Below are 25,063 nucleotides of genomic sequence, written 5' to 3' on the forward strand. Positions count from 1 at the left end.
TAGGGGCATTCAAGTGCGACCCCTGGAGGGAGGGAGTTTCAGAGGATTTTACTTTGGGTATGGCAGGTCAGAACATGATAAACAGCGATTCTTGGGCAGTATTTTCTTTATTGGTTTGGGAAAAGATTCTTTGGACCAAACATAGAGGGAGACTCCCCTGCGCCAACCCTCCACTATGTTCGTGTATCTCTGTGAAATTAATGGTCTTTAGAGGTTGGACTGTCAAGCTCTACACAAGTATTTTGCTCCATATACGTTTTCACCAGATTCTCAAAACGACATGACAATATTTTTATTGGTTGTTAACTTTGGCTCTAAAGGTTTCTTGACATTTAGAGCGTTAAAATGGCAAGATTACTAAGCTACAAAATCGAGAATGAGTTGTCAATAAATAGTTGGAGAAATATAAGCTCCTCTAACTCCCTCTTTCTCTCTCTTTCTATCCCCACCCTCTCTCTACCTCTTATTCTATTTATGTCCATTCAATGCGGAAGAAGTAAGCAGAAAGATAAATTAAATTAATTTTCTGTGCAAAACACAGTCGTATATAGGCTACATTCACGCCAAAGAATTTCATGTTATATCACGTTTAATTTTAGGAAAAGAATGCCCGATGCGGAACAGCCCACAGTTTATAAGAAAGCAGATGCAAAGACTAAACCCACAACAATGGGGGAGTTTTCAGAATCTCAGTTGGACCGCCCCAGATCCACCGCCATTCCTAAAGGAGATCAAAGCAGTGCCAAAGCAAGTGGGGAGGGACATACAAAGAGTAGGGAGAAACATTAATAAAGTATGATCCATTTTTTATTTCTATTCAGTAAAAAGCCGACACAGCCTGTCAGCACTTTGACTTTTCACTAAAGCCTGCTAAAGAATTAATTAAAATAGAAAAATTTTCACAAAAAATGTTTTTCAAAGAAAAGTAGAGAACTAAATCAAACCAAAGACGAGCCGAAATAGCATCAAAAACAAACAGTAATCATTATTAATAAATAATTGAGGCCCAAAACTAACATGAATTACAATGAATGACGAACAAAGATTACTGCAAACGAGAGTAGGGCTAGGGGTTCTTTTGTCTTCTAAAAGCTCGGGCGTCATGCGCTTAACTGAAAGCAATTTTTATTTTGAGCAGTGTGTTTTTATTCACCATAATATCAAAAAAAGAAGAAGAAAATGACCACAATAACCAAGATCAGAGTCAATACACTCGATTTTCCTATACTAAAGAGGCTTCAGTGTATTCTTACTAAATTGTTTTCGAGAGCCACTTAATACAGAAGGCGTGTTCGTATAAACTTTAGAGGGGGCTCGTTTGATGGAAACTAAGTAGGCTCTAAGTGAGGCTCTAAGTTATGCAAACTTCTGATTGTTCACATATAAAGTATGCAAGGGTTGTAGATTATGCTATTTACCCATGGTCTGTGCATTGAGGAAGTAGGGAGGGGGGAAGGTTAGATCATGAGTGGTTTGGAATATGAAAACAGCACTAAGTTGAAACTTAAGGGAATGTTGAACCAAATCAAAAGAAACTATGTGCGTTCATGCTATCAAAAAGGCGTATCTGCATTACCTCAGGAACATTATAGGCTATTATAATTAAACGATTACAAATGGTCAAGCGTTATGGTCTAGAAAATATTTTTCTCAATTTTGTGTGTTACTTCTGTATCAAATAAGATAGTTCGAATGTTTCACTTTCTTGACTTTTCAACAAAGTCAATTTCTTGACTTTCTTGACTTTTCAAACGTTTATTCCTTTTCAACTGTTCGATTTTTTTTTTTTTGACATTTTTCAAAAAAACTTTTTGACACTTTGATATTTTTCATTCCTGACCAGCACTGTTACATTTTTTCTAGTGCCATGTAAGGCTTTATATCGATGTTGAGTAGCATTTAATTATCTGTTATACATATTTTAAGAATTATATTTTAGAACTGATTACACTATTTTTGTCTAAGTTTCTACAGCAGTAGTATGGTACTTTTTCCTCTTTCAATAGATCTGATTGGTCATTTTAGTTTAAGAATGAGGAACACTATTTCTAAAGGTTGCTAAATGATGACATCTTTTTCTTGATATTTGACCTTCACACAGTCCAATTAAAGGTACCTGCATATTGAGAAGGAAAACAATGCTAGTGAAGGCTAACTGAGGTTAGTGTATATCGATATGTAAGATAAGAGATAAGATTTTATTTCGACAAAGCGGCTATCACAAGCCAAATGGGCCGAATTCGCTCTTTAGTGTCAGTATAAAAAAAAACAAAAATTTATCAAATGGTTAATGTCATAAAATCCTAAAATTGCAATCAATAAAAAAGTCTAACTTGCAAGAATTACAAAGTACGCAATTTCAAAAGAAACACAAAACTATAAGATAAAAGTGGAGTGAGAAGGGGGAGGGTTGTTGATTTAAAATTTCGACTATGGGAGGAACGAAAATTCTTCTATATCTTCCAGTGGAAACTCTTATTGGTGCAAGAAGGGGGATTTTTCTTGAAACAGAACGTGGGGGGTGAGTATATATTCACTAGGGAAAAGAGAAGTAGTACGAGGGTTATGCACGGTGTTGTGGGCAAAACGCAAGGAAATTTGTGCTCTCCTTTCCTTAAGTGTGACTAGATTTGCTCTCCGAAGAAGGGAAATGTAAGGCAATCTCATTTTAACTCATTTGAGATGGTAACACCCAGTAATTTCATAGTATTAACAGACATTTCAGGGGGATTGGACAGGAGAAAAAGGGGGAGTTTTAAGGAAACTAATTGATAAAACTGTTGACTTTAAAGGATTGACTCTCATATCACTAGCAACAACTTCATCTGATATTGATTCCAAGATGTCCATTGGGTTACTTTTTAGATTTTTAAAACATGTTTCTAAGACAGTTGAATCGTCAACGAATTTCCATCTATCCAGGAAATCGGCACCAAGCCTGTTAATCATGGTAAGAAATAAAATTTGGCCTAAGAGGGTTCTCTGGGGCACACCATTACAAATTGGGAGTGGATCAGAAAATACAATCAGGTATTTGGCGACTTGCGTTCTATTAGAAAGGAAGGACGAAATTATTCTTATTAAATAGGGGTCAACTAGAAAGTCATTGGTTTGCTTTTTATAGTAATATATTATGGTTAATTAAATCAAAAGCTTTTTGTAAGCCAACTGCGATAACATTGAGCCAGGTATTAGGTTTTACAAGTTTATTGGATATAGTGTCCAAGAGGTGAACAAGATAGTGCGTGGTAGCAGTGGAGCCCAAATTTCCGAATTGCCTTGGGTCGACATTTGGGATTATTTTTACTTTCAATCATTCAGCTAAAAAGATTTCATATAACTTGGAAAAAACCGGAGTAGGAGTAATGGGCCAGAAACCAGCAAAATCTTGTTTGCTACCTTCTTTTTTACGGGAGTAATAAAACCTAATTCTAACAATCAGGGAACTTACTAGTAGAGGTAATTTCATTAAAAAGTACGGACACAAGTTCTGAAAGAATGTCTGCAAAGGCTTAATTAGTACAATTGGGATGTCTAGTGGACAGGTGCTGAACTTTTTAATGTTTTTAATTTTTACCTTCAAAATCTGAGGGCAAAGTAATGCCTGAAGTGAGGAAATTGGGAGAGTGTAGATCATAAGAAGTATTAACAGAGAGGGGAGGGAGGCTTTGAACTATGGAGGAAATAAATTTATTCAGGTCATTGGATGTAACTAGGGGATCCTCTTGTAAATGGAAATCTATGTTATTGTGTGTTTTCCCACAATTTTTTTTTTATACTCTTTTACCACGTATTTGGCTTGGTAGTAAACAGATCCTTGACTTTACATTTGTAATACGCAGAAGCAGGTTTACGTATTTCTTTTTTTATATGTTTACGCTGTAAGTTAGCTTCAGATATTTTACCATTCCGAAAAAGATTAATTTTGAGCCTAATTAGCTTTTTACTGACTAGTAATGTAAGGTTTGTCGTTAGAACACGATTTTACTTTTTCCTCAGGGAAGGATTCGAAGTATTTGTTTTAATCAGATTTTGGAAGTGAGACACTTTAAAAAATGTCTTAATGAATTACGTTCAATGTAAATTTAACATAATAAAGAGGAATAAATTATGATAAACAGGAAGACAAGAAATTTCTCCCAAACCGAAGCTTTGAATTCAGGCTCGTACGAGCAACTAGCAATAGGAGGGCCGTGACCCGCTGCAACTCAATCTCTAGATTTGTATCGTTGTTCCTACATTTATTTACACTTCACCTTTAACTTGCCAGTTTTTTCCTGGTCTCACTCCCGACGAGACAAGCTCCTAGTACGTGCTTGCTTAAACACCTGACCTTCTGCCGTTCCACAACAATGTTACAAATAATTGTCTTCTCGCAAGCTTACAGGAAATGGTTGACAACAATTGTTGGTAAAATTGTCAAACAATTCGAAACGTAGTTGGAGATAATTTTTAACAGGTTTTGAGTGGGAAACTCTAAAAATCCTAAAAAAAATAAAGCTTGCCAATTTTCTCGTTTAAGAAATACCTATGGATGAGTCCTATGTTTCATGGCCTTTTGCCCGAACCATCAACTAGTCGCCTGAGCACTTGCTCAGTGATTGTTTCGAACGACCTTTCAAAACACAAAATCAAAACTGTAATCAGTATTTTAATTTCAGTTCGTCGACAAAGGAGATATTTATTTACGGTCACCACTACCAATGCCCGAATACACAAACTTCCGTTTATTATTTACAGTACTGGATATTTTCACTTATATTTTTGATCTCGCTTCGGACATTGCTGTTGCTTATGTATTATATACTGAGGATGATACTATCTGGTGGTTTTGGCTCACGGTAATCCTGATAGTGGTGCCCCACGTTGTCATTAATAGTCACAGGTAATATATTAACTGTATTGAACTCTTAAAACGGTGTTGAAATTTAAAAGGCGTGTAAAAAGGGAAAGGTGGCCCGCAATGAAGACACAAAACAAATTTGGTCGTATTGATTCGTGATGCCAGAGACAGATCCTTATTTTTCTGTTTGTGACTTCGATCGACTTCCAACTTCCTGACCACGTACGATGGGCGAAACGGAACTCAGAGGGCAGAATTATTTGGAAATAAATAGTTGCATCGATTTATGACGCCTCAAGATTGGGCAAAACGGAACTAAGAGGACGCAGTTATTTAGAAAAAAAAATGAGTTGTTTTGATTAATAACGCCTCAAAATTTGCCAGAAATTGAATAAAGTTCAGCTATGTAGACTGGACTAAGGGGTCTCAGTAGGGACAAAAAAAAAAGATTAAAAAGAAACATTTTGTCGTTTTGATTTCCGACGCAAAAATTAGATTTTTTCACAGATCGGCTTGAAACTTGTAAGCTTCAATTAAGACAAACATTTTGGAAACAAATTTCGTTCCATTGATTCGGGATCTCCGAAACTTTTTCTTTAACAATAAAACACAACTATTTTTTAAAAATAACCTAGGCATGTGTTTATTGAATACAATTCATGAAAATGAGGGAGGATGTATTTTTCTAAATCTAGGGAAGGGAGAAGAAAAAATCTATGACGCGACTAATTTAATATACTAAACAATCACCACAAAACAAACATGAAGAAGTAATTTTAATAAAATGATGGATTAAGAGAAGTCTGTATTCAAGGTTGTCCATAGAGGGGGTCAGTATGGCTTTATTGACCTTCAGAGGGTGACAAGCACATTGCTGTGGCGTAACTGCTTTTGTTGTTTAATAAGGCCTTTAATTTCCGCTCGAACGAGTATTATTCAGATAATCTACGACGACTGGTTCGAAACGATCATTTTTTAGGGAGAAATTAAATAAAAAAAAAAAAACAAGTTTTTTTTAACTGAAAGTAAGGAGCAAAATTAAAACTTAAAACGAACAGAAATTACTTCGTTTATGAAAGGGGCTGCTTCCTCACCAACATCCCGCTCTTGACGCTAAAGTTTGACTCTTTCTTTCAACTCTTCTTTTTAAAACAGTAAAAAACTTTAGCGTAAAGAGCGGGATGTTGGTGAGGAAGCAGCCCAGTTCAGTTAAAAAAAAACTTGTTTTTTTTTTATTTAATTTCTGAACGTTTTTCAATCAATGCATGTTTTGATTTTGGCTCTCCGCAGAGGAATAATTAAAACGAAATTTGCATATTTATTAATTTTTTTTTGCTAAATGACTTTCTCATAATTTTGATTGAATGATTTTGAGAAAAAAGAGCGGGGGAGGAAGCCTAGTTGCCCTCCGATTTTTTGGTTAATTAAGATAAAGGCAACTAGAACTTTTAATTTTTTACGAATCTTTTTTTTAGTAAAAGATATACGTAACTTATAAATTAGCTTACGTAAAGAAGTTTTGTATTCTCATGTTTTTATTACATATATGAGGGGGTTCGCCCCCTCGTCAGTACCTCGCTCTTTACACTAAAGCTTAGATTTTGTCCCAATTCATTAAGAATGACCCCTGAATCACCAAAGCCGTAAAATAAATAGTTGAAATTACTAAAAATACTTTAGCGTAAAGATCGTAGTATTAGGAGGAGGTGAGCTCCTCATATGGGTAATAATTTCCGTTCGTTTTAAGTTTTAATGCTGCTTTTTACTTCCAGCTGAAAAAAACTTTTTCATATTTATTTTTTCATTGTTTTTTTTTTAATAATGCTAGTAAATCCTGCGCTCTCTTCATGGGAATTTTCTTCTACCATGACAAATTCCTCGATGGAAAGCTCCCCCAGCCTATCCCCTATTCTCAACCCCTCCCCCCAACCAAAAAATCCTACTGAAAACGCCTACACACTTCCCAATAACCATTACTATATGTAAGCACTGGTCAAATTTTGTAACTTGTAGCCCCTCCCCCAGGGACTGTGGGGGAGTAAGTCATCCCAAAGACATAGTTTTTATGGTTTTTGACTATGCTGAACAAAATGGCTATCTCAAAATTTTGATCCGTTGACTTTAGGAAAAAAATGAGCGTGGGAGGGGGCCTAGATGCCCTCCAATTTTTTTGGTCACTTAAAAAGGGCACTAGAACTTTTCATTTCCGTTAGAACGAGCCCTCTTGCGACATTCTAGGACCACTTGGTCGATACGATGACCCCTGGGGAAAAAAAAACAAACAAATAAACACGCACCCGTGATTTGTCTTCTGGCAAAAAATACAAAATTCCACATTTTTGTAGATAGGAGCTTGAAACTTCTACAGTAGGGTTCTCTGAGACGCTGAATCTGATGGTGTCATTTTCGTTAAGATCCTACGACTTTTAGGAGGTGTTTCCCCCTATTTTCCTAAATAAGGCAAATTTTCTCAGGCTCGTAACTTTTGATGGGTAAGACTAAACTTGATGAAACTTGTATATTTAAAATCAGCATTAAAATGCGATTCTTTTGATGTAGCTATTGGTATCAAAATTCAATTTTGTAGAGTTTTGGTTACTATTGAGCCGGATCGCTCCGTTCGTTACCACGAACTGTTTGAAAAGAAAAAAGATAATACTATTAGTACATGTGATCTTACTTTGAAAAAAAAATATAAAATATAAACTTTTTACAGATATCTACTTGATACCTCTGTAATAGGGCTCTCAGTCATGTTGAATTTCATGTTAAGTTTCAACGAAATCACTTACGTTTTTTGGCGGTCTTATATCCCGTTTTCTAAAAGCAAACAGATTTGTTTTCTGCTAAAAACCTTCATTATAATTATTATAATTTATAATTAATATTATAATTAATTTTAATTAATGTTTATATAATTAATGATTATATTAATGACTTGTAGGCTATATATTTAGAATCGGCATGAATGTTTTATGTTAATAACATTCTATGGATGATTTTAAAGTGATGAATTTTACATATTTAGAATCAACATGAAAAGCAGATTCTTTTGTTATGTATGTTGCACTTGAATTTGCTATTTTTAGAGTTACAGTTTCAATAAATAAAAAAAAGATCACTTATTTACAGTTCGTGTAACGAGCTGTATGATCTACCTATAAATTAATGAAACCGAAAAAGAATCAACTTCACCAAACAAAGCTTTAAAATAATTGTTGGTAATAAACGTTTGTGGATTGCATATATCTTTGGCGGGGTTGGGCCACCGTTCAGAATTAGAGCGTCTGTAATTGAGAGGCTGCGTTTACAGCTTTTTGATAGTTCAAAATCGATTGGCTGTCTCAGAATTTTCACTCGACAGCATTTTGCTCTCTTCGGGCTAATATTATTGTTTTGCACTCGAAAACGATATAAATTGCCTCTTTGCTGGGGTGCAATCTCTATTTTAATATATAAAGAAAGTAGACCAGAGATCACCGAACCGCCGATCGAAAGCTACTGGGTGCTCGCGGGGAACTTTTTGGTAGCTCTCAGGGAAATTCAGACATAGCACCTGGGATGACTTATCTGATTTGTACAACTCATCTCAAACCTATTATTCACGAACAAAAAACAGAACTAGTGACCCTTGAATCTGCCATTCAATCTATGTGTGTTCGTTTAGGAGTGATATTATTCTATATATCTTGTGTTTTCGGCATACTGCAAAAAAAAACATTTTTGTATATCTATTAAAACTTTCGCAGCGCAGGATTACAATTAGCAGCATAATCGAATCCTGTTGGCAGTGCTTCCTATGTTTGCATAATGACTTTAATCTGGGCGCTATGAATACCGTATGTATTGCGCTTTCGAGAACCCTAAACAATAGAAACCTGCAATGCTTAAAGGTTTTTTTATAATGTGAAGAAATGTGAATTTAAACTTTAATTTAAATAGGGACTGTTAAAACACGTCTGTTGCAGAAATGTCCATTTTCTTATTTTTTGCTTTTGATAAGCTTAGTGACTCTGAAAACATTCCTGCACTAAAGTTGGTGAGTTTGGCTACCGATGGAGCTTTTCTTGTATACATACCCGAAAACCTTTGCTTATTTGAAGCAGGCTCTTGACAAGCAAGGACCTTCACAGTCTTCTTTTAGCAACAAAGAATGTATTGTAGTTCTTTCAGACTTGAATTTCAATCCTGTTAACACTTTCAAGACTTCAAAGACATTTCGACTGCAGAACAGTTCGTCGCATATTTTGTAGAGATGGATGCTGAATAATTCTCTACTTGTGACTTGCGACGTTTTGAAGAAGACGACGCGGCAGAGGCGATGGAACTGATTGATTTTCAAAGTGATCTTCTCAAGTTGGTTCACGAATGAAGGTAATGTTCAGCACAACATATCTGTACGAGATTTCATTTTCCCTCATGAAATTCATTGAAAACAAGTAAAGAAACCGGTTGAGTGACGAACTTTCGAATGACCACTTTCAACGCATGAGCCTAATATTAAAAAAAATGTTAAAGACAAAAAAAAAGCACCACCACTCACAATGAACTATATTTTTCTGATTCGAATATCTTGTTTAATTCTTTAAAAAACCACTAAATCACTCACAAAATCACTTGTTTAAATTCTTTAAATAACATCACTATAATGCTACCAAGAAAGATTTGAATCTATGAAAAGTCCTATGTGGTGCGCCATCTGAACTTGCTGGACAGGCTTCTCAGATAACATAACTTGACAACTAGCACTAACCGGTATGCCTACTCTGCAGAAAGTTATGAAAACAAGTCTTGTTAACGTCGACACACAGTAATCTAAGGGTAGTTGAAACTTACAGCCTTTTTAGCGCATCATTAGCTTTCAACACAAGCTCTTCGATGGATTTAGATGACACTGTCAAGGTTTTATCATCAGCAAAAGTTGTAAAACTGACGTCTTGAAGATACAAGCGCACAGCGTCGATGTAGACAAGATAAAGGAAGGGACCTAAAAGTAATCCTTGCGCTGCTCCGCATTTTAATCAATAAGAAGACGAGGTCACACCATAGAGTACTACACACAGGGGTCTTCCAAGCAGATAACTTTCGAGCCATTGTAATGAAGCACCATCCAAGACACTTAAGTGTGTCAAGCAAAATCTTGAAATCTACAGTATCGAATGCCTTCCTTACATCAATGAATAAGGATATCGGCAAGTACCCTTTATCCAACGCATCACTAACCCATTCCACTAAATGCTGCAAGTCATGAGTTGTGGAGTGTCCCTTTCATAAACAAAATTGGGTTTCACTTAATAATTGATTGGCCTGGAGAAAATCATATAGGCTTCTTATGATCTACTACTTCAAAATAATCTTGATAAAAGAGATATAATTGATATCGGTCGTCATCTCTTTTGCATTCACCCTTATGGAGGACTATGACTTTCGCGACTTAAGCTGTTCAGGGATCTTATCCTTTTCTAGATAAATGTTAATAATAAAAACCAGATAGGGTAGTATGTAACCAAAAAACCCTTTAAGGCCTCGAAGAGATAAACCATCTATTCTGGATGAATTAGATTTCAGCGTCTCCATAATTTTATTCACTTTACCAATGGTACATAAATCAAAATTCATTCACAGTGATTCATCTCTTATCTCAAGTCTTGCTACCCTGCATTTCTGGATACTTCTCATAAACACTAGCTTGCACTTCAGGGCCAATATTCAAGGGAAATCGACAAAATTTATGTACAATTACACTTTTATCACCCCGGTCGCAACCGCTAAAGCACACTTCTTCATTAATTTCATCCCCTTTGTCACTTACAAAATCATATTTTGTCCTCTGCGTTTCTTTCATGTTTCCTTTGCTATCCTCAAATTTACGATTATAAAAATCAGAAATTGCATTTCTTCAAAGTTTATTCACTAAATTCCTATGTGTTGTCTCAATTCTGTCTCAATTCTATTTCATCAGTTATTTTCATCGACATCCGAGGCGACATTTTTGGATTTCATAGCCTTTAGAGCGCATGATCTTTCATAGAAAGGCAACATAGCTGATATTAAGCTATCTAGTTCCATTGAAGGGGATTCTTTTTCTGCAGGAACTGGACACCAAACAATTATGCTAATCCCTTCTGAAAATGTTTGGAGATTTTCTTTTTTTATCAGTCTAGTTACGACCCTCTTTTTTCGCAGTTTTTTTCACAGGGTGATATATCGTATTAACGGAAGATGTTCTGATCCAGGGCAAACTATCACATGCTTCAAAGCTTCAGTGAAGATCACTCAATCTAACAAAAATATTGTCGATCAATATTTCATTTTATGAAGTTATTCTCGTTATTGCGCCCACGAGGGGATACAAATCACTCGAAACAACAAAATTAACAAAATCCACATATTCCAGACGGATCAAGAAAATTAAAATCGAAATCACCCATCACAATATGAAAATGCGAAATACTTCCGATAGGCAACTTTAAACTTAATGAGCTCTACATATTTGGAATCATCACGAAAGACATACTCTTTTGATGTAAAGACTGTTATCAAAAATCGGTTTTAGGGTTTTGGTTAATTTTGGCACGTGTCAGTGTTTACTTACAATTCGTTACCACAGGAGTTTGATAAGTTCCGTTGCTTTACTCAATTTCTTTATTCCATAGTCTATACTGGTATTGGCTCAGTGATCACAAATGTGGAAAAGAAGGTAGTATCTTCCAAAAACGATCACAAATTTCTATTTGCTGGAAGACTTCCCGAATCCTCCTGCATTTTCTTCAAATTGGATTTATTTGCAGGTATATAGTCTCCTTTCTGTTTCTTTTATCATCTTTTCCAATTTTTTTTTCAGCCTAACATAATAACCGCCTTGTTATTCTTGAGAAATTCATTCAGGGTAGTGTTTATGTGCTATTATGTTTCCTAAAATTTTGCACTTTGATTACCAATAAAATTGTTTGCCACTTCGACAAAGCTATTTTCGAATAGTAATGCGATTTCGTATGGATCAGTGAGATGATTAAACTCTTTTTTGTAAAACTTTCGAACAATCAGAGATAACTTCAGATAAATGGGAAGGAAGTGGCAAGGTGTATTTAAAAAATCTCAAATGAAGCGGTAAAAAAAAATTGTACTTTGGTATTTTACGGCTAGTCTGACAGAGATTTGTCAAAACGAATCACAAATCAAATACGTTTGGACAGGGTAGATCAATCATAGCGGAATCCTTGAGTATTTCGAAATACTCACTTAAAGTTTAATCATATATTTATATTCATTGTCGAAGCAGTAAACATCGTTTCCAAGATTTATCCGGATTTTCGGACTTTCGATGGATTCTTTCATGATTTTTTGGTATCTACGAAACCTAAGGATTTTGGATTTATTAGAGTTTTTCTGAATTTATTGCAGACTTCAGCAAGAATTTGGGATAGAGGGATAAATAACCACAGTAGAAAACTAATCAGTTAATATTCGTTCTGTCCGATCTAAGCCTCTGCTCATGACATCGTTTGAGTTACGAAACACCACCAGAATTCAAATTTTTAACCGTGTTTTCTCACGTTTCGCTTATTTTAATATAGTTCGAAGGGGAATAAGTCAACAGTAATAATATAAATAATTACTTGTCCTATTTTGTGTTGAACTAGGTTTAGGGTACATATACCTGCGCATCAAACCTTAATCAAGCTTTCAAAACGATTATTATTTAGACATTCTACCAATGATTTATACCTAGAAGGGTTTAAACACCTTGTTTTCGCTTCCCCACAAAAATGTCATAAAATCATACCCGTCATTTAGCGTTAGTATTGGCGATAAAAGCTTGAAAGCGTTGCGAGAGCAAAATTGTAAGTACTGCTAGTAAGAACTGGTTGACTTGTTCAAACAAATTCGATTGATTTCTTTTCAGTGGCAACCCTAGTAGTGACAATCCCCTCAATTAGTAGTAGTAGCTTTCAGCAGTAATTTTGAAGGAAAGCATGTTCGAAGGAAACTTGTTAAATTATGGTTTTTCACAATCCTTGGTTTTGTAGTGGATCTCTAAAGTTTCTGCGAGTAAAAGTGAGATCAAACTGTTCATGGTAACAAACTGTAAGTAAGGAGCGACCCGGCTCAATAGTAATCGAAACTCTTAAAAAACGCACTTTTGATATCAATAGATACACCAAAAGAATCGGATTTTTTATGTTGATTTTAAATATATAAGTTTAGTCCTACCCATCAAAAGTTACGAGCCTGAGAAAATTTGCCTTATTTTTGAAAAAAGGGGAAAACACCCCTTATGTCATAGAATCTTAATGAAAATCACACCATCAGATTCAGCATATCAGAGAACCCTACTGTAGAGGTTTCAAGCTCCCATCACTACAAATGCGGAATTTTGTATTTTTTTTTTTGCCAGAAGAACGATCGCGGATGCGTGTTTTTTTGTTATTCTGTTGTTGTTTTTTTTGTTCCCTTTTTCCCCAGGGGTGATCGTATCGACCTATTTGGCCTAGAATTTCGCGAGAGAGCTAATTCGAATGGAAATTGAAAGTTATAGTGCCCTTCTTAAGTAAACAAAAAAATAGGAGGGCAACTAGGCCCGCTCACACGCTCATTTTTTTCGAAAGTCGCCGGATCAAAATTTTGAGATAGCCATTTTGTACAGTATAGTCGAAATATCTAATAAATATGTATTTGAGGACGACTTAATCCTCCCTAGTGCCCGGGGAAAGGGCTGCAAGTTATGAACTTTGTCCATTGTTTATATATAGTATTGGTTATTCGTAAGTATACAGACGTCTTCATGCGGGATTTTTCTGGTGGAGGGTCTGGGGGGAGGGTAGGGTTACCTGGGAGGATCTTTCCATGGAGGAATTTTTCATGGGGTAGAATAATTTCTATGAAGGGGTGGGGGTTGTATATCCCAACATTATTTAAAAAAGATCAGAAATTAAATTGAAAAACAAGTTTTTTCAACTGAAAGTAAGAAGTAACATTAAAACTCAAAACGAACCGAAATTAATACGTATATGGGGGGGGGGATTTGTCCCCACATCGATACCTCGCTGTTTACGCTAAAATATTTTTAGTGATTTCAAAAGGGCTATTTATTCTAATTAATCAGCCTCTGTGATTCAGGGTTAATTCTTAAAGCATTGGAACAAAATTCGAACTTTAGCGTAAAGAGCGAGTTCTTGACGAGGGAGCGAACCTCCTCATATTACGTATATGAGGAAGTTCGCCACCTCGTCAATACCTGGCTCTTTATGCTGAAGTTTAAATTTTGTAAAATAATGGCCGATATAAGCAATGCCAGGTTTGTTTTATTTCCCGACCAACCTTATCATTTAATTTTACCTTTAGCAGCTTCATAACTATGGTTTTTATGTGATAATAAACCATAGATATTTTATGTCTTTAGCTTGTGGTTGTTATTAAATAAAAAAAGTGTTTTTTCCAACTGAAAGTAAGGAGTAACATTAAAACTTAGAACGAACATAAATTATTACGTACATCTTTTGAAGATCTTTTATTCATTCATTTGAGAATCGCTCAACTTGTGACTCTCACTTTCATAAAAATAGTTTCGACCTCTTTGGCCGTTCTGTTACTATGCCTCACAAAATTAGTTTCCGAGATCTCACAGAAAATGAAACTCCCACATTGGGAGCTGTCCTATCCTGGGATGGGGCAATCCTTTCTGATGAAGGCTCTTGTCTTGAGCAGTGGAAGGACTGTTTTTTTTTGCTCCTAAACAACACCAGCCCATCTGTCCCTCCAAATGGCAGCCTAAACCAGTCTAGCATTCAAAGGCCTGAAGCAGATTTTCCTCCAGATGAGCCTTTCAGCCCCTCAGAAATCAAAACGCAGTTAAAAGGCTCAAGAATAATAAAGCTAATGGTATCTGTGGGTTAAGCTCTGAACTGCTGAAAAATGCAGTCCTACAAAGCTCCTGTTCCTCCACACACTGTTCTACACATAAAAAGACAAACTGAGAAAATCCCCGAAGATTGTTGGAAGGGTGGCATTATCCCCTTGAATGTGAAATAACTCTGCTGTCAGTCCCAGAAAATTTTTCTCAGTCTTCCTGCTAGGTTGATGTCGGAACACTATTCGTAGGATTGGGCAACCAGAGCAAGGTGCTTTTATGACAGACCATTCCGTGAATATCGCTAATTTAAGTTACAAGGGAAAATCTTTCCATGGAGAAATTTTGTCGTGGGGGAAGGGAATTTTCCATGGAGGGGGAGCCGGATTTCCCGACATTATTTAAAAAAGGATCAGTAATTAAATAAAAAAACAATATTTTCAGCTTAAAGTAAGTAGCAACATTAAAACTTACAACGCATAGAAAATATTACGTATATGAGATGGGTTGCCTCTCCTCAGTAGCTCCTTCTTGCGCTAAAGTTTCTTTTTCAACTTTTAAAAAATGTTTTTATTCTAATTAAATAGCCTTTGTGATTCAGGAGTCATTCTTAAACAACTGAAACAAAAATAAAACTTAGGTTATTATAAAGTTATTATTAGTTTTAATAAAGTAAAATTAATATAGAAACTTCGTTTTAATTATTCATGTAGGGTGAGCGAAATTCAAAACCTACATTAATTCGAAAACGTTCGGAAATTAAATAAATAAAATAATTTTTTTAACTGAAAGTAAGGAGCGACATTAAAACTTAAAATAAACAGAAATTATTCCGCATATGAAAGAGGCTGTCCCCTCCTCAACGCCCCGCTCTTTACGCTAAAGTTTGACTCCTCACAACTCTACTTTATAAAACAATAAAAAACTATAATAACAATAAATAAACAATAAGATTTAATGTCCCTCCTTATTTTCAGTTAAAAAACTTGTTTTTTATTTAATTAGCAAAGAAAGAGCGATATTCGTGAGATGGCTAGCGAAGCCCAGCTTTACTTTCTATTGATACTTGCGACCAGTGGAAAGTTGCAAGACCGGTGTTTTCGAGATGATGAGAATTATTGTAGAAATGGAAAGTGGATCCAGGTCATTATTACAAAGTCTTTGTTAAGCGGTATAATATCAAATTAAATTACTATCCTATGGCATCCAAATCACATATGAATTCCACTGTTTCCTTTATTTATTACATTGATAGCTTTATGAGATGAACAACGTTTGATTCTACCTTGCAGAATCATAAACAAGACGCAATTACTAATGTTATTTTATTGAGATAAGCTGATTAGAATAGTGGGAGCAGTCCAATGTTCTATCAACAGCTACGATCCTGATAATTTTTCCCGATTTTCCAAAAACGCGGAATTCAGCATATCAGAGAACCCTACTGTGGTGGTTTTAACCTCCTATCTGCAAAAATGTGGATTTCAATTTTTTTTTCTGGAAAAAAAAATCATGGATGCGTAATTTCTTCCCACGAGGGATCGTATCGAACCAATTATCCTAAAAGATCAGAAGAGGGCTCATTCGAACGGAAACTAGCAGCTTTGGTGCCCTTTTTAAGTGACCAAAAAGATTGTGCCACCGACAAGTGGCGTTTCCCGTCATTTTGATGCACCAAACTACGATTTTTTCCCAAAGAGGATCAATTTGCAATCGACTGAACAAACATTGATTGAAAAGTATCAAATAGTTATATAGCTTCCCAGTTGCAGAAGAAGTAATGCCACACAGTGGTTCATTCGTTCCTGAAAAATTGATGTAGTCCATACAGTCTAAACGGTTAATATCGATATTTATCTTAATGCTCAATTAAACTAAGATAAGTTAATTCACTTGAATTTTAATGAATTATGTTTAGTGATGTATAATTACTCATCAGCAATTATGAAGGATGGCTGGTGAGTCATTTTGGGGGCGAGGAGGGGGGAAAACGCCTTAAAGTTCAGATTCAATGCCTTAATAGTCGGACTCCCCATTATCCGTCAGAAAAATATGCAAAGAGGTATGTGGGGGAGGGAAACAGGAGTTAATCTCTTAGTTCTTTTCCGGGAAAAATGATCCGCCAGGGAGGTGGGTCATTTTGTAGGTGGGAGGGCAGATGGCTCAAAGAGTATATTTCCATGTCTTAATATCCCAACTCTCATTGTGCCTTAAGATTTTGGGGAAGGGGAGGTGGTAAAAATTGATATCTAGTCCCTCTTGATTCTTAGGAATATTTTTTTTATGTTGGTACTGGCGAGGGGGGATGTAATAGTGCCCCTCCCCTTGCAACAATCTTTGTCTATGTAGAACAAAATAATAAATTTACCAGATAAACTCCGCAAGATAAACTCCGTCAGGTAATTTTTTTTTGGGGGGGGGGGCAAATGCCACCAGGAGTTTTGTTTTCAGCAATTTTAAATGGTAATATTTTTATTTTCCTATTTATATACAATAAATAAATGTTATTTAAACATATATGTAAACTGTTTTTAAACATCAATGAACCCTATTGTAAAGGTTGTGATGGCTTCAGCCACATAGAGGATCAAATGTCAATCAGAATTTCCATCGATAAGAACAATAATACCCCTTTCTCCACCCGAAACCTGTAGTAAAGGTTTTATCCAGGACTTATTCAATAAAACTACTGTTCATCGAAAATGCGGACTGAATATCCCAATTTTGTCCAAAATCTTAATTTCAATCCAATAACTTATTTTTAAGCAGAAAAAAAAACTAAAAAATCAGGACATTACAAATAAATTTACAATTGTTCATATCTAAAGTTTATAAGCTAGAAATCAGGGATTTGTGGGACCGGTAACCCACATCATATCTTGGTTAGGACTGAGCGTAATTTTAACAAAATCAAAAAGTTAAATTTAAAAAAACAAGTTTTTTTTTCAACTAAAAGTAAGCAAAAACATTCAAACTTGAAACGGACGGAAATTATTCCGTGTATGAGAGGAGCTACCCCCTAAAATATTACTTTTTGTCCCAATTATTTAATAATGACTGCTGAAACACAAGGGCCTTTGGATTGGAATAAGAATCTGTATTAAATAAATAAAAAACTTTAGCGTAACGAGCGATGGGCTGAAGAGAGGGACGGCTCCTCATATAAGGAATAATTTCTGTTCGTTTTAAGTTTTAATATTTCTCCTTGCTTTTAGTTGATTTTTTTTTACTTCAATCTCACATTAAATTCAATCAGATATGCTTAAGAAACTGTTGTAAAAAATAAAGTTAACTTATGGAGAGAAAACCGAGATTCATTTAATAAAGTAGTCTTTTTTACTAGCTGTATGTGTTTTGGCTGAGTATTTTTACTTCTCATATTTAATGCTAAACATCATTTATTTTTTATAGTTGCTAATTACTCTTGAGTGTGAGCCTTGCTTGATGAAAGAGTAAGGAATAAAGATCCTCCGGAATCATTGATGGCACACAGGGCGCTTTTTTTACTTACAGAGACAGGTAGCATACCTGTCACCCAGCCTTGCGGCAGTGGGAATCGAAACCCGAGTGCCGTATTGCCAAGCAGAGCATCAATTCATTGTGCTACCGCAATGTTAACTTTGCTAGAAGTTTAGATAATTAGTGAACCGACTCATTCACTGATTGATGCGGTCATTAAGTCGTGGAATCCTCTAAATAATTTTGCTAGTTGAACTTGCATATTTACTCTGCCAAAGAAAATAAAAATACATAATATAAGACTAACTAAAACTGAAAATTAAAGTTATCAACAGCAAAAAAACGGGGAAAACCCTTTAAGCTTACAGCAAGGAAAATAGGTGATCAAATCTCAATTGCAAAAAAAAGAGAAAAATGAACATGATTTCCCAAAGAGAGTTGCTGATGAAAATACTTCCAAGTAGAATATTCTTAACTTATTGTTCGAACCTTCTCGATACAATTTTTAAAATCGCGTTCTAGAGTATGACACCCTCGCTTTGTCCGGATTGAAATTTAGGCCCTCGGTCCTCACGTGTAGCCACTGGCTTTGTCGGCGGATCCTTCCCGAGATCAGCCTGTGATTTCCCTATGTTAACAGCTGTGAATTCACTGTAGCTGTAACACTCGTCTGATTTCTCGACTTCCAAGCCCTTGCAATGTGGCCTATACAAATACTCATTTTGGATGGACTCTTTTTATATGCTTACCGACAAAAAAACGTCACTACCTGATGTCATATAGTTATTATTTAGTTTAACACATAACTTTTTAATTATTTTAAATTGATAAGTTATCTCAGATTTTATTTTAGTTTCTGACTTTGGGAGTATACTATCTTCAATTTGAAAAGAAAGACAGGGGACGATCAGCTGATCCCATTCTACACTATTAATAAGCCCTTCGAATCCCGAAAGTTTTATAAGATGTGCATAGTATTTATACAGAGCTATTCCTATCACAGGTACCTAGACATTGTTTACTACGGTTTAAAAAGCAGAAAAAGTCGTGTCCAACGGATGAACATTCAAGGCTTATATTGTCCATGGCCGAAAAGGAAAAAAGAACTAGAGCAGCAAGTGGACTACTTTAATCTCTTATTGCATGCGGAACGAGACGCTTCAATGTTAAATCTTATGCAGAGCTTCATACAAGACGCGCCACAGCTTGTATTGCAAATTTACATTTTAGCAGTGAGGCCACCATCTCTCGAAGGCGAACAATTGCAAAGGGCATTCATAGGTAAGTCTGGTTAAAAAACGGAGCTCGGTCATTTCAGTCAGTCCACTGAAAAAATCAACGCAGTAACCTAGGTAATTTCGAAGACCACTTTGCCATTCAATGAAAATAAATAAAAGTTCAAATAGTGGTAAATCCTTTTAATAGACAGTGATAATTCACAAAAACGGAAAATATTTCGGTCAAATTTACAGTGACCGTTATCAGTAGAAATACATGTGACCTACGCATATGACCGAAATATGTACTATTTTTGTGAATCATCTCAGTATATTTAAAGGATTTGTCCCTATTTGAACTTTTATTTATCGACGCAGTAACCTTGACGAGAGAAGTGAAATTCAACCTTTTTACGGGTTTATTAATCGTGTTCTTAAGAAGTTCAATCTTTATTGTTAGACTAAAGTCTAAGCATCTAATAATTCATTCCTGAAAATATGACTACCTTGATAGTCAATTGTTGTACCAAAATCTGCCTAATAGAATGTAGAAAATACTAAAACAGTGAACTTTTGTTTTGTGTCCAAGAAACATTTAATCAAACGATTAAATGTTCCTAACAGGAACATTTTGTATAATAAAGGAACAATTTTTGTAACTTTTGTATCCTAACAGGTTTATCAAAAAAGTGAAATAAAAATAAAATAAAAAGAAAGTTTCATTTGTAAGTATAGATTTTTTTTTTGCTACCAAGAAAGATTGAATCTATTAGGATTAAAAATGAAAGGGGGGTAGCTATGACATATTTTCTAAATTATTCATGGACTAATGTCTATGTCATGAAATTGGTGTATTCTTTTAGAGAAAATGGCCGTCGTCCAATCATGGTATTAAAATTTATAGTCCGTAATTGACAAGTGGCTATGATCCTTCTAATAATTATACGCAAGATTTTCAAATAATACGAGAGGATCTAAATTGCAAGCCTTTATTTCTAAGATCATAAATTTTTACCCACTCTTCGGAAATTTGATGTAGCCTAACAAAATCTTTTCTAAACAATTAAGATACAGAGCATTGTCAAAATAAATTGTTGTCAAATTTACTCCAAGCAATTTTAAAATTAGAATTTCCAGGAAATGAAAGCCTTGGTTCGCTGAACGTCGTATTATGAAGCATTCCTCAAGACAAATCATATGCACATAGAGAGGTGCTAGCTATTACAAACGCTACATTATCTCAAAAGGCTTCAAAAGCATAAAATTGGAAAGTCGCAATTTCCCTAGAATATTGTCTGAGACCTATCCCTCAATGAAAATTTGGCGACTGAATCAACAACAATGAGCTGTGAACCCTAATTTACTGGTGAAAACAATTCTTTACTACTGATTTACTTAAATGCTAGCATAGACCTGAGAGCTTTTTTACTATGACACAAAACTATTTTGGACCCAATTTGTAATTGCAATTAGCTTTCAAATTTCTTTTGTCACATAATCCTTACCTCCTGTCGATCTTTCAGTGTTGGTGCAAGTGGCTTCTGCAGTTATTTCTCTCGGATCACTTTCACTCGCCTTAACCTCTTATCAAAGAATCTTAAGATACGCCATGTTAGATAAACCAAATTTAAGCTTTGGAGGACAAATTTTCTATTTTCTCTGGCAGAGCTGTGCCATTGCGTCAAGAGTAATTGCACTTGCCCTTTTTGCGACACAGTTCAAACTAGTTGTGTTCATTGGAGTTGGTGTACATTGGGCAGTCATGACATTGTGGATTATTCTTCAGGTAAGGACCTTCCTTTTTTTTATCATAAACAGATTATCGAAAGTTGAAATAAGCCGAATATTAAGCAAATTAATATACACAGATTATCTAAAAGTCAAAATGCAACCAGCTAAATTGAGCCAAAAGTCAATCTCTATAATTTTATCACCCAGTTTAATACATATTTAGCCTAATCATTATTTTATCTATATAAAAAAATTTAAATAACAAAAGAAATGGACAACTATTATCATTTAGGGTTACATCTGGCCAAATTGGGGAGGGGACAAAATTGTTAAAATAAGGAAGATCACATTTGGAGAGTGTCGAATAGGACATTCAATCAAGGTCTACCAAGCTTTTATATTCCTTTTACAAAGTAGCCCAGGTCTAGTCTTTATGCAGGATTACCCAAGGCTATTTTTTACATCTATACCAAGCTATAAAACCATAATTATTGAATTACTAATTGAGAAAATAAATAATTTCGCCAATTTTTGTTAAGTCACAGGACAATATCATATCTCCAGTTTGGGTTTCCAGGTAAAATTCTAGTTTAGCTACTTTTTGCTATCTTGGAAAGGGGTAAGGTTAGGAAAATGAAACTTTCAGTAATGAATCCAGGGCGAAAAATATACCCTGGGAAAGTATTTCCAAGCTTCTATATTAACCTTCTTCTGATTTCCAAGTCTTAAAAATTTGCCTACTTGACAGGTAACTTATTGACTTATTAAGATTTTGACAAAACAAGATTTTACCTTAACTTTCATTTATTAGTTTCCTTTTCTCTAGTTTTACTTCCGAAAATAAAATTCCTGTTATTTGAGTAGAATTTTAAGCCATATGAACGTTTTTTCCTAAATTTAGGAAATGTATTTGCAGATCTTTGAAACCTCATAAATTGGGATTGAGCGAAATTATGAAGCTGAAAACAGTTTTTCTGTACTTTATTTAAGCAGAAGATCTATTTTGCAAGGTTTCACTTTTATAACACAAAGATTTTTAAAGGTCATTGAAGGTCTGTGCCCTCTAGAGAGAGAAGGAGTGGTCGTAGGTACTTCAAAAATCCTTCCCTGGACATACTGTAGTCAGTAGACCCACCCTGAAAGTTTCCATTTTCCTAGCCTAACCCCTTACCAAGATAGCAAAAAGTAGCTAATCTAGAATTTTACCGGGCTTGCATTTTGAATCTTGAGAGTAAACAAGTAACGCTAATTAGTTAAATTTAACACTATTTTTTGTCAAACATTAGAATACAAACATTAACAACCTGCTGATTCAGAAAAACTACTACTCTTTCAAAGGAAAGAGAACCTTTCCAGGCTGTATGGTCCATACGGATTAGCTAATTTTTCACCTATGTTTTTTTTTTTTTTAAATTGATGCCCGCTCCAAACCCAAACTGCACTTCTGCATATGAAGGTATTTCAGATCAATAATTGAATTCTCATTTTTTCCTAGTCTCTTATGATATATATATGGCTGTGGAAGCTTTCACTTACACAACTGAAGATATCACATTTCATTTTCATTGTCCCTGGTATTTTAAAGATTCCGTAATGTACCAAAAGCTGATGGGCTACAATTAACTTGAATGATTTCCTTATTTCGAAAGTTATTTCTGATCCATAGCATATATAAGATTCAGCTTGTTATTTCTGTTCTTTGAAAGATTAACAATACTAGGCCAATGTGACTTTTACCACATTTGTTAAGATTTAGAACGAACTATGAGCACCCTGTTCAAAATAATTAGTTTTTGTCTTATTCATGGACGTTTTTTAAGCAGGAGTATTCTAAATGACAAGCATTTCATATTTATATTCTTATAAAACATTATTTGATTAAACTGTAGTTTTCAAACTGCGTTTTTTTTGAATTGCTGAAAAACTGCAAACGAAAGAAAAAAATGACAGAAAATCGGGGAGTATGGCAAATTAAAACAAAGGGACACTAGAAAAAGGTTGCTTTAATAGTTTTGCTAAAAACTGGGTTTCTACGATTTATCTACGATCTTTGCTTTTAATTTAAGATTAAAAGCTAACAACTCTGGTCCATTTAGGAACGAGATGGTATCGATCGTAGATCTTATAATAGCCATTCAATTTAGAAGAATTAAAAAACTGGTTTTATTGCCTCCCAGTTTCAGAAGCCATACTACCACGCAATGGCACAGTCATCTTTACATGCAGCCAATACAAAACAAATGGTTATCATAGACCATTATATTTTACCTTAGTTTGCCTGAATCAATCCGTTTGAGGCTTCATGGATGAGGCTTTACTTATGGACATGATCTATGATCATGTCTAAAACAATTTAATCAAATGTTGGTCTACTCATACGTTTCGAAACAAAAGCATGTTTAAAAGATTGAGCTTATCATTGCTGGTTCGGATATCAGCTATACGCCATCTCAAAATTCTTCTTAGTGTTATACTCTGACTTACCAATTCCTAGCTCACAGTTGTCTTTTTTCTTTCAGCGGACACTCATTTGCGTATCCGAAGATGGAAAGAAGAAACCTTGCGCCGAGTTCCTGTTCAACATTATCATGGGATGGGTCTACGTTTTTTGTGTGATTAACTTAAAATCATCTCCTGGTCGACTTAAATACATTACGTATTACATTATATACGGTGCCGAAAACATTTCCATGATTGTTCTATGGTTTTTTCAGGTTTATAGTTTGGAAAGTAGATCTTGGTATATTCTGCCATCTATTATCAGTGTTCCAATTTTATTTTTTCTTGGCGTTACTTCAATGGCAATTTATTATAATGTTTATCATCCAGATAGACATATGCCACCTCATCCATCGAGACCTGAACTTTTTTGAACATATTAAGATTAAATTTTTGCACATTTGACTCTATTGACATGTTGCCAGGTATCAAGGAACCTATTTATGTACATATATACTATTTATTTTCTCTTCGTATTGAAGCTAAAATGTTAAGTACCACATTATAATGTAAACTGAAAGGATATGGTAGGGGGGAGGGGGTCCTCCTTAACAAAGGGTCATTTGATTTATGATAACAAATCGATTTTTTGCTTTGTGCAGGTGCTTATAAGAGATTTTTAGGGATTGTCTCCAATCTAGTAAAAAAAAACCTTTGACTTCTTTTAATTTCCAGCCATGTGCCCCTAAATCAGAACTTGGTAAAAGCGATATACACTCATAGCTACTACAAGGCAAGGAAAACACACAAATCAATGAGAAATTGGCAGTCACTCGTATAAGAGGAGAGAACAATCGGGTTCATTTTCAACTACTTTCTCTGACGCTTTTCCAGAAAGTCATAAAGAACTAAATATTTTAGGCCAAATCCTGAAATCAGAGTTGAATATTCTCTAACCCTCCCACCACATTGTGTCAAAATTGTCCTCATGCTTTTTTGCACAACAAACCCATTAGAAGAATCCAAATAAAGAGAAAATGGAAGAGCATAGCTTATCATCAGGATTGACTTGAACATAAAGCTCATTATCTACCTTTACTATTACATTGTTATTTTTTTTTTGTTCATTTCTGATAAGCTACAACCTCCTCCTTTCTTTTTTACAAATTCATTATTCTAGGTCCACCAAAAATAGTCAATATACCCATGTGCCTTACCCAGTCTGCAACTTCTCAATTCGATAGTTTCAAAGATTTTACTCTAATTCTAAGCAAACATTTTCAAAGCTTCTAAAGATCTCTCCTGAGAAAAACCAAATATAGTAGAAAGATACTTCATGACACAGGAGGTAATTCCCAGTCTTTAAATTTACACATAAGAAGCATATGTCTACAAATTCGGATGACTCTCTCCCACAAACGGATCCAGTATTTCAAACAATTTACCTTTTAGTATATAATGAAAATCCGCTTTATCTAAATTATTACGTGTCTGTAACACCTAGCCAATTAGGTGAAGATTATG

The 25,063-nt window shown here is 35.0% G+C and overlaps 2 protein-coding genes across 3 annotated transcripts in view; one reads left to right on the forward strand and one right to left on the reverse strand.

Moving 5' to 3' along the window:
* LOC136029484 (XK-related protein 6-like) overlaps positions 1-24,004 on the forward strand; it is a 36,805-nt gene extending 12,801 nt beyond the window's left edge. Inside the window, exons 2-7 of the mRNA XM_065707916.1 lie at positions 600-793; positions 4,662-4,885; positions 11,500-11,634; positions 19,156-19,433; positions 20,893-21,155; positions 23,620-24,004. Coding sequence (XP_065563988.1) covers positions 614-793; positions 4,662-4,885; positions 11,500-11,634; positions 19,156-19,433; positions 20,893-21,155; positions 23,620-23,973 — 1,434 coding nt within the window. The 5' untranslated portion in view covers positions 600-613 and the 3' untranslated portion in view covers positions 23,974-24,004. The remainder of the gene's footprint in view (positions 1-599; positions 794-4,661; positions 4,886-11,499; positions 11,635-19,155; positions 19,434-20,892; positions 21,156-23,619) is intronic.
* LOC136029451 (ninein-like protein) overlaps positions 1-25,063 on the reverse strand; it is a 123,318-nt gene that overhangs the window by 81,750 nt on the left and 16,505 nt on the right. The gene's annotated exons all lie outside the window — the stretch shown is intronic.

Source organism: Artemia franciscana, chromosome 1, assembly GCF_032884065.1.
Source record: "Artemia franciscana chromosome 1, ASM3288406v1, whole genome shotgun sequence".
Classification (NCBI taxonomy): domain Eukaryota; kingdom Metazoa; phylum Arthropoda; class Branchiopoda; order Anostraca; family Artemiidae; genus Artemia; species Artemia franciscana.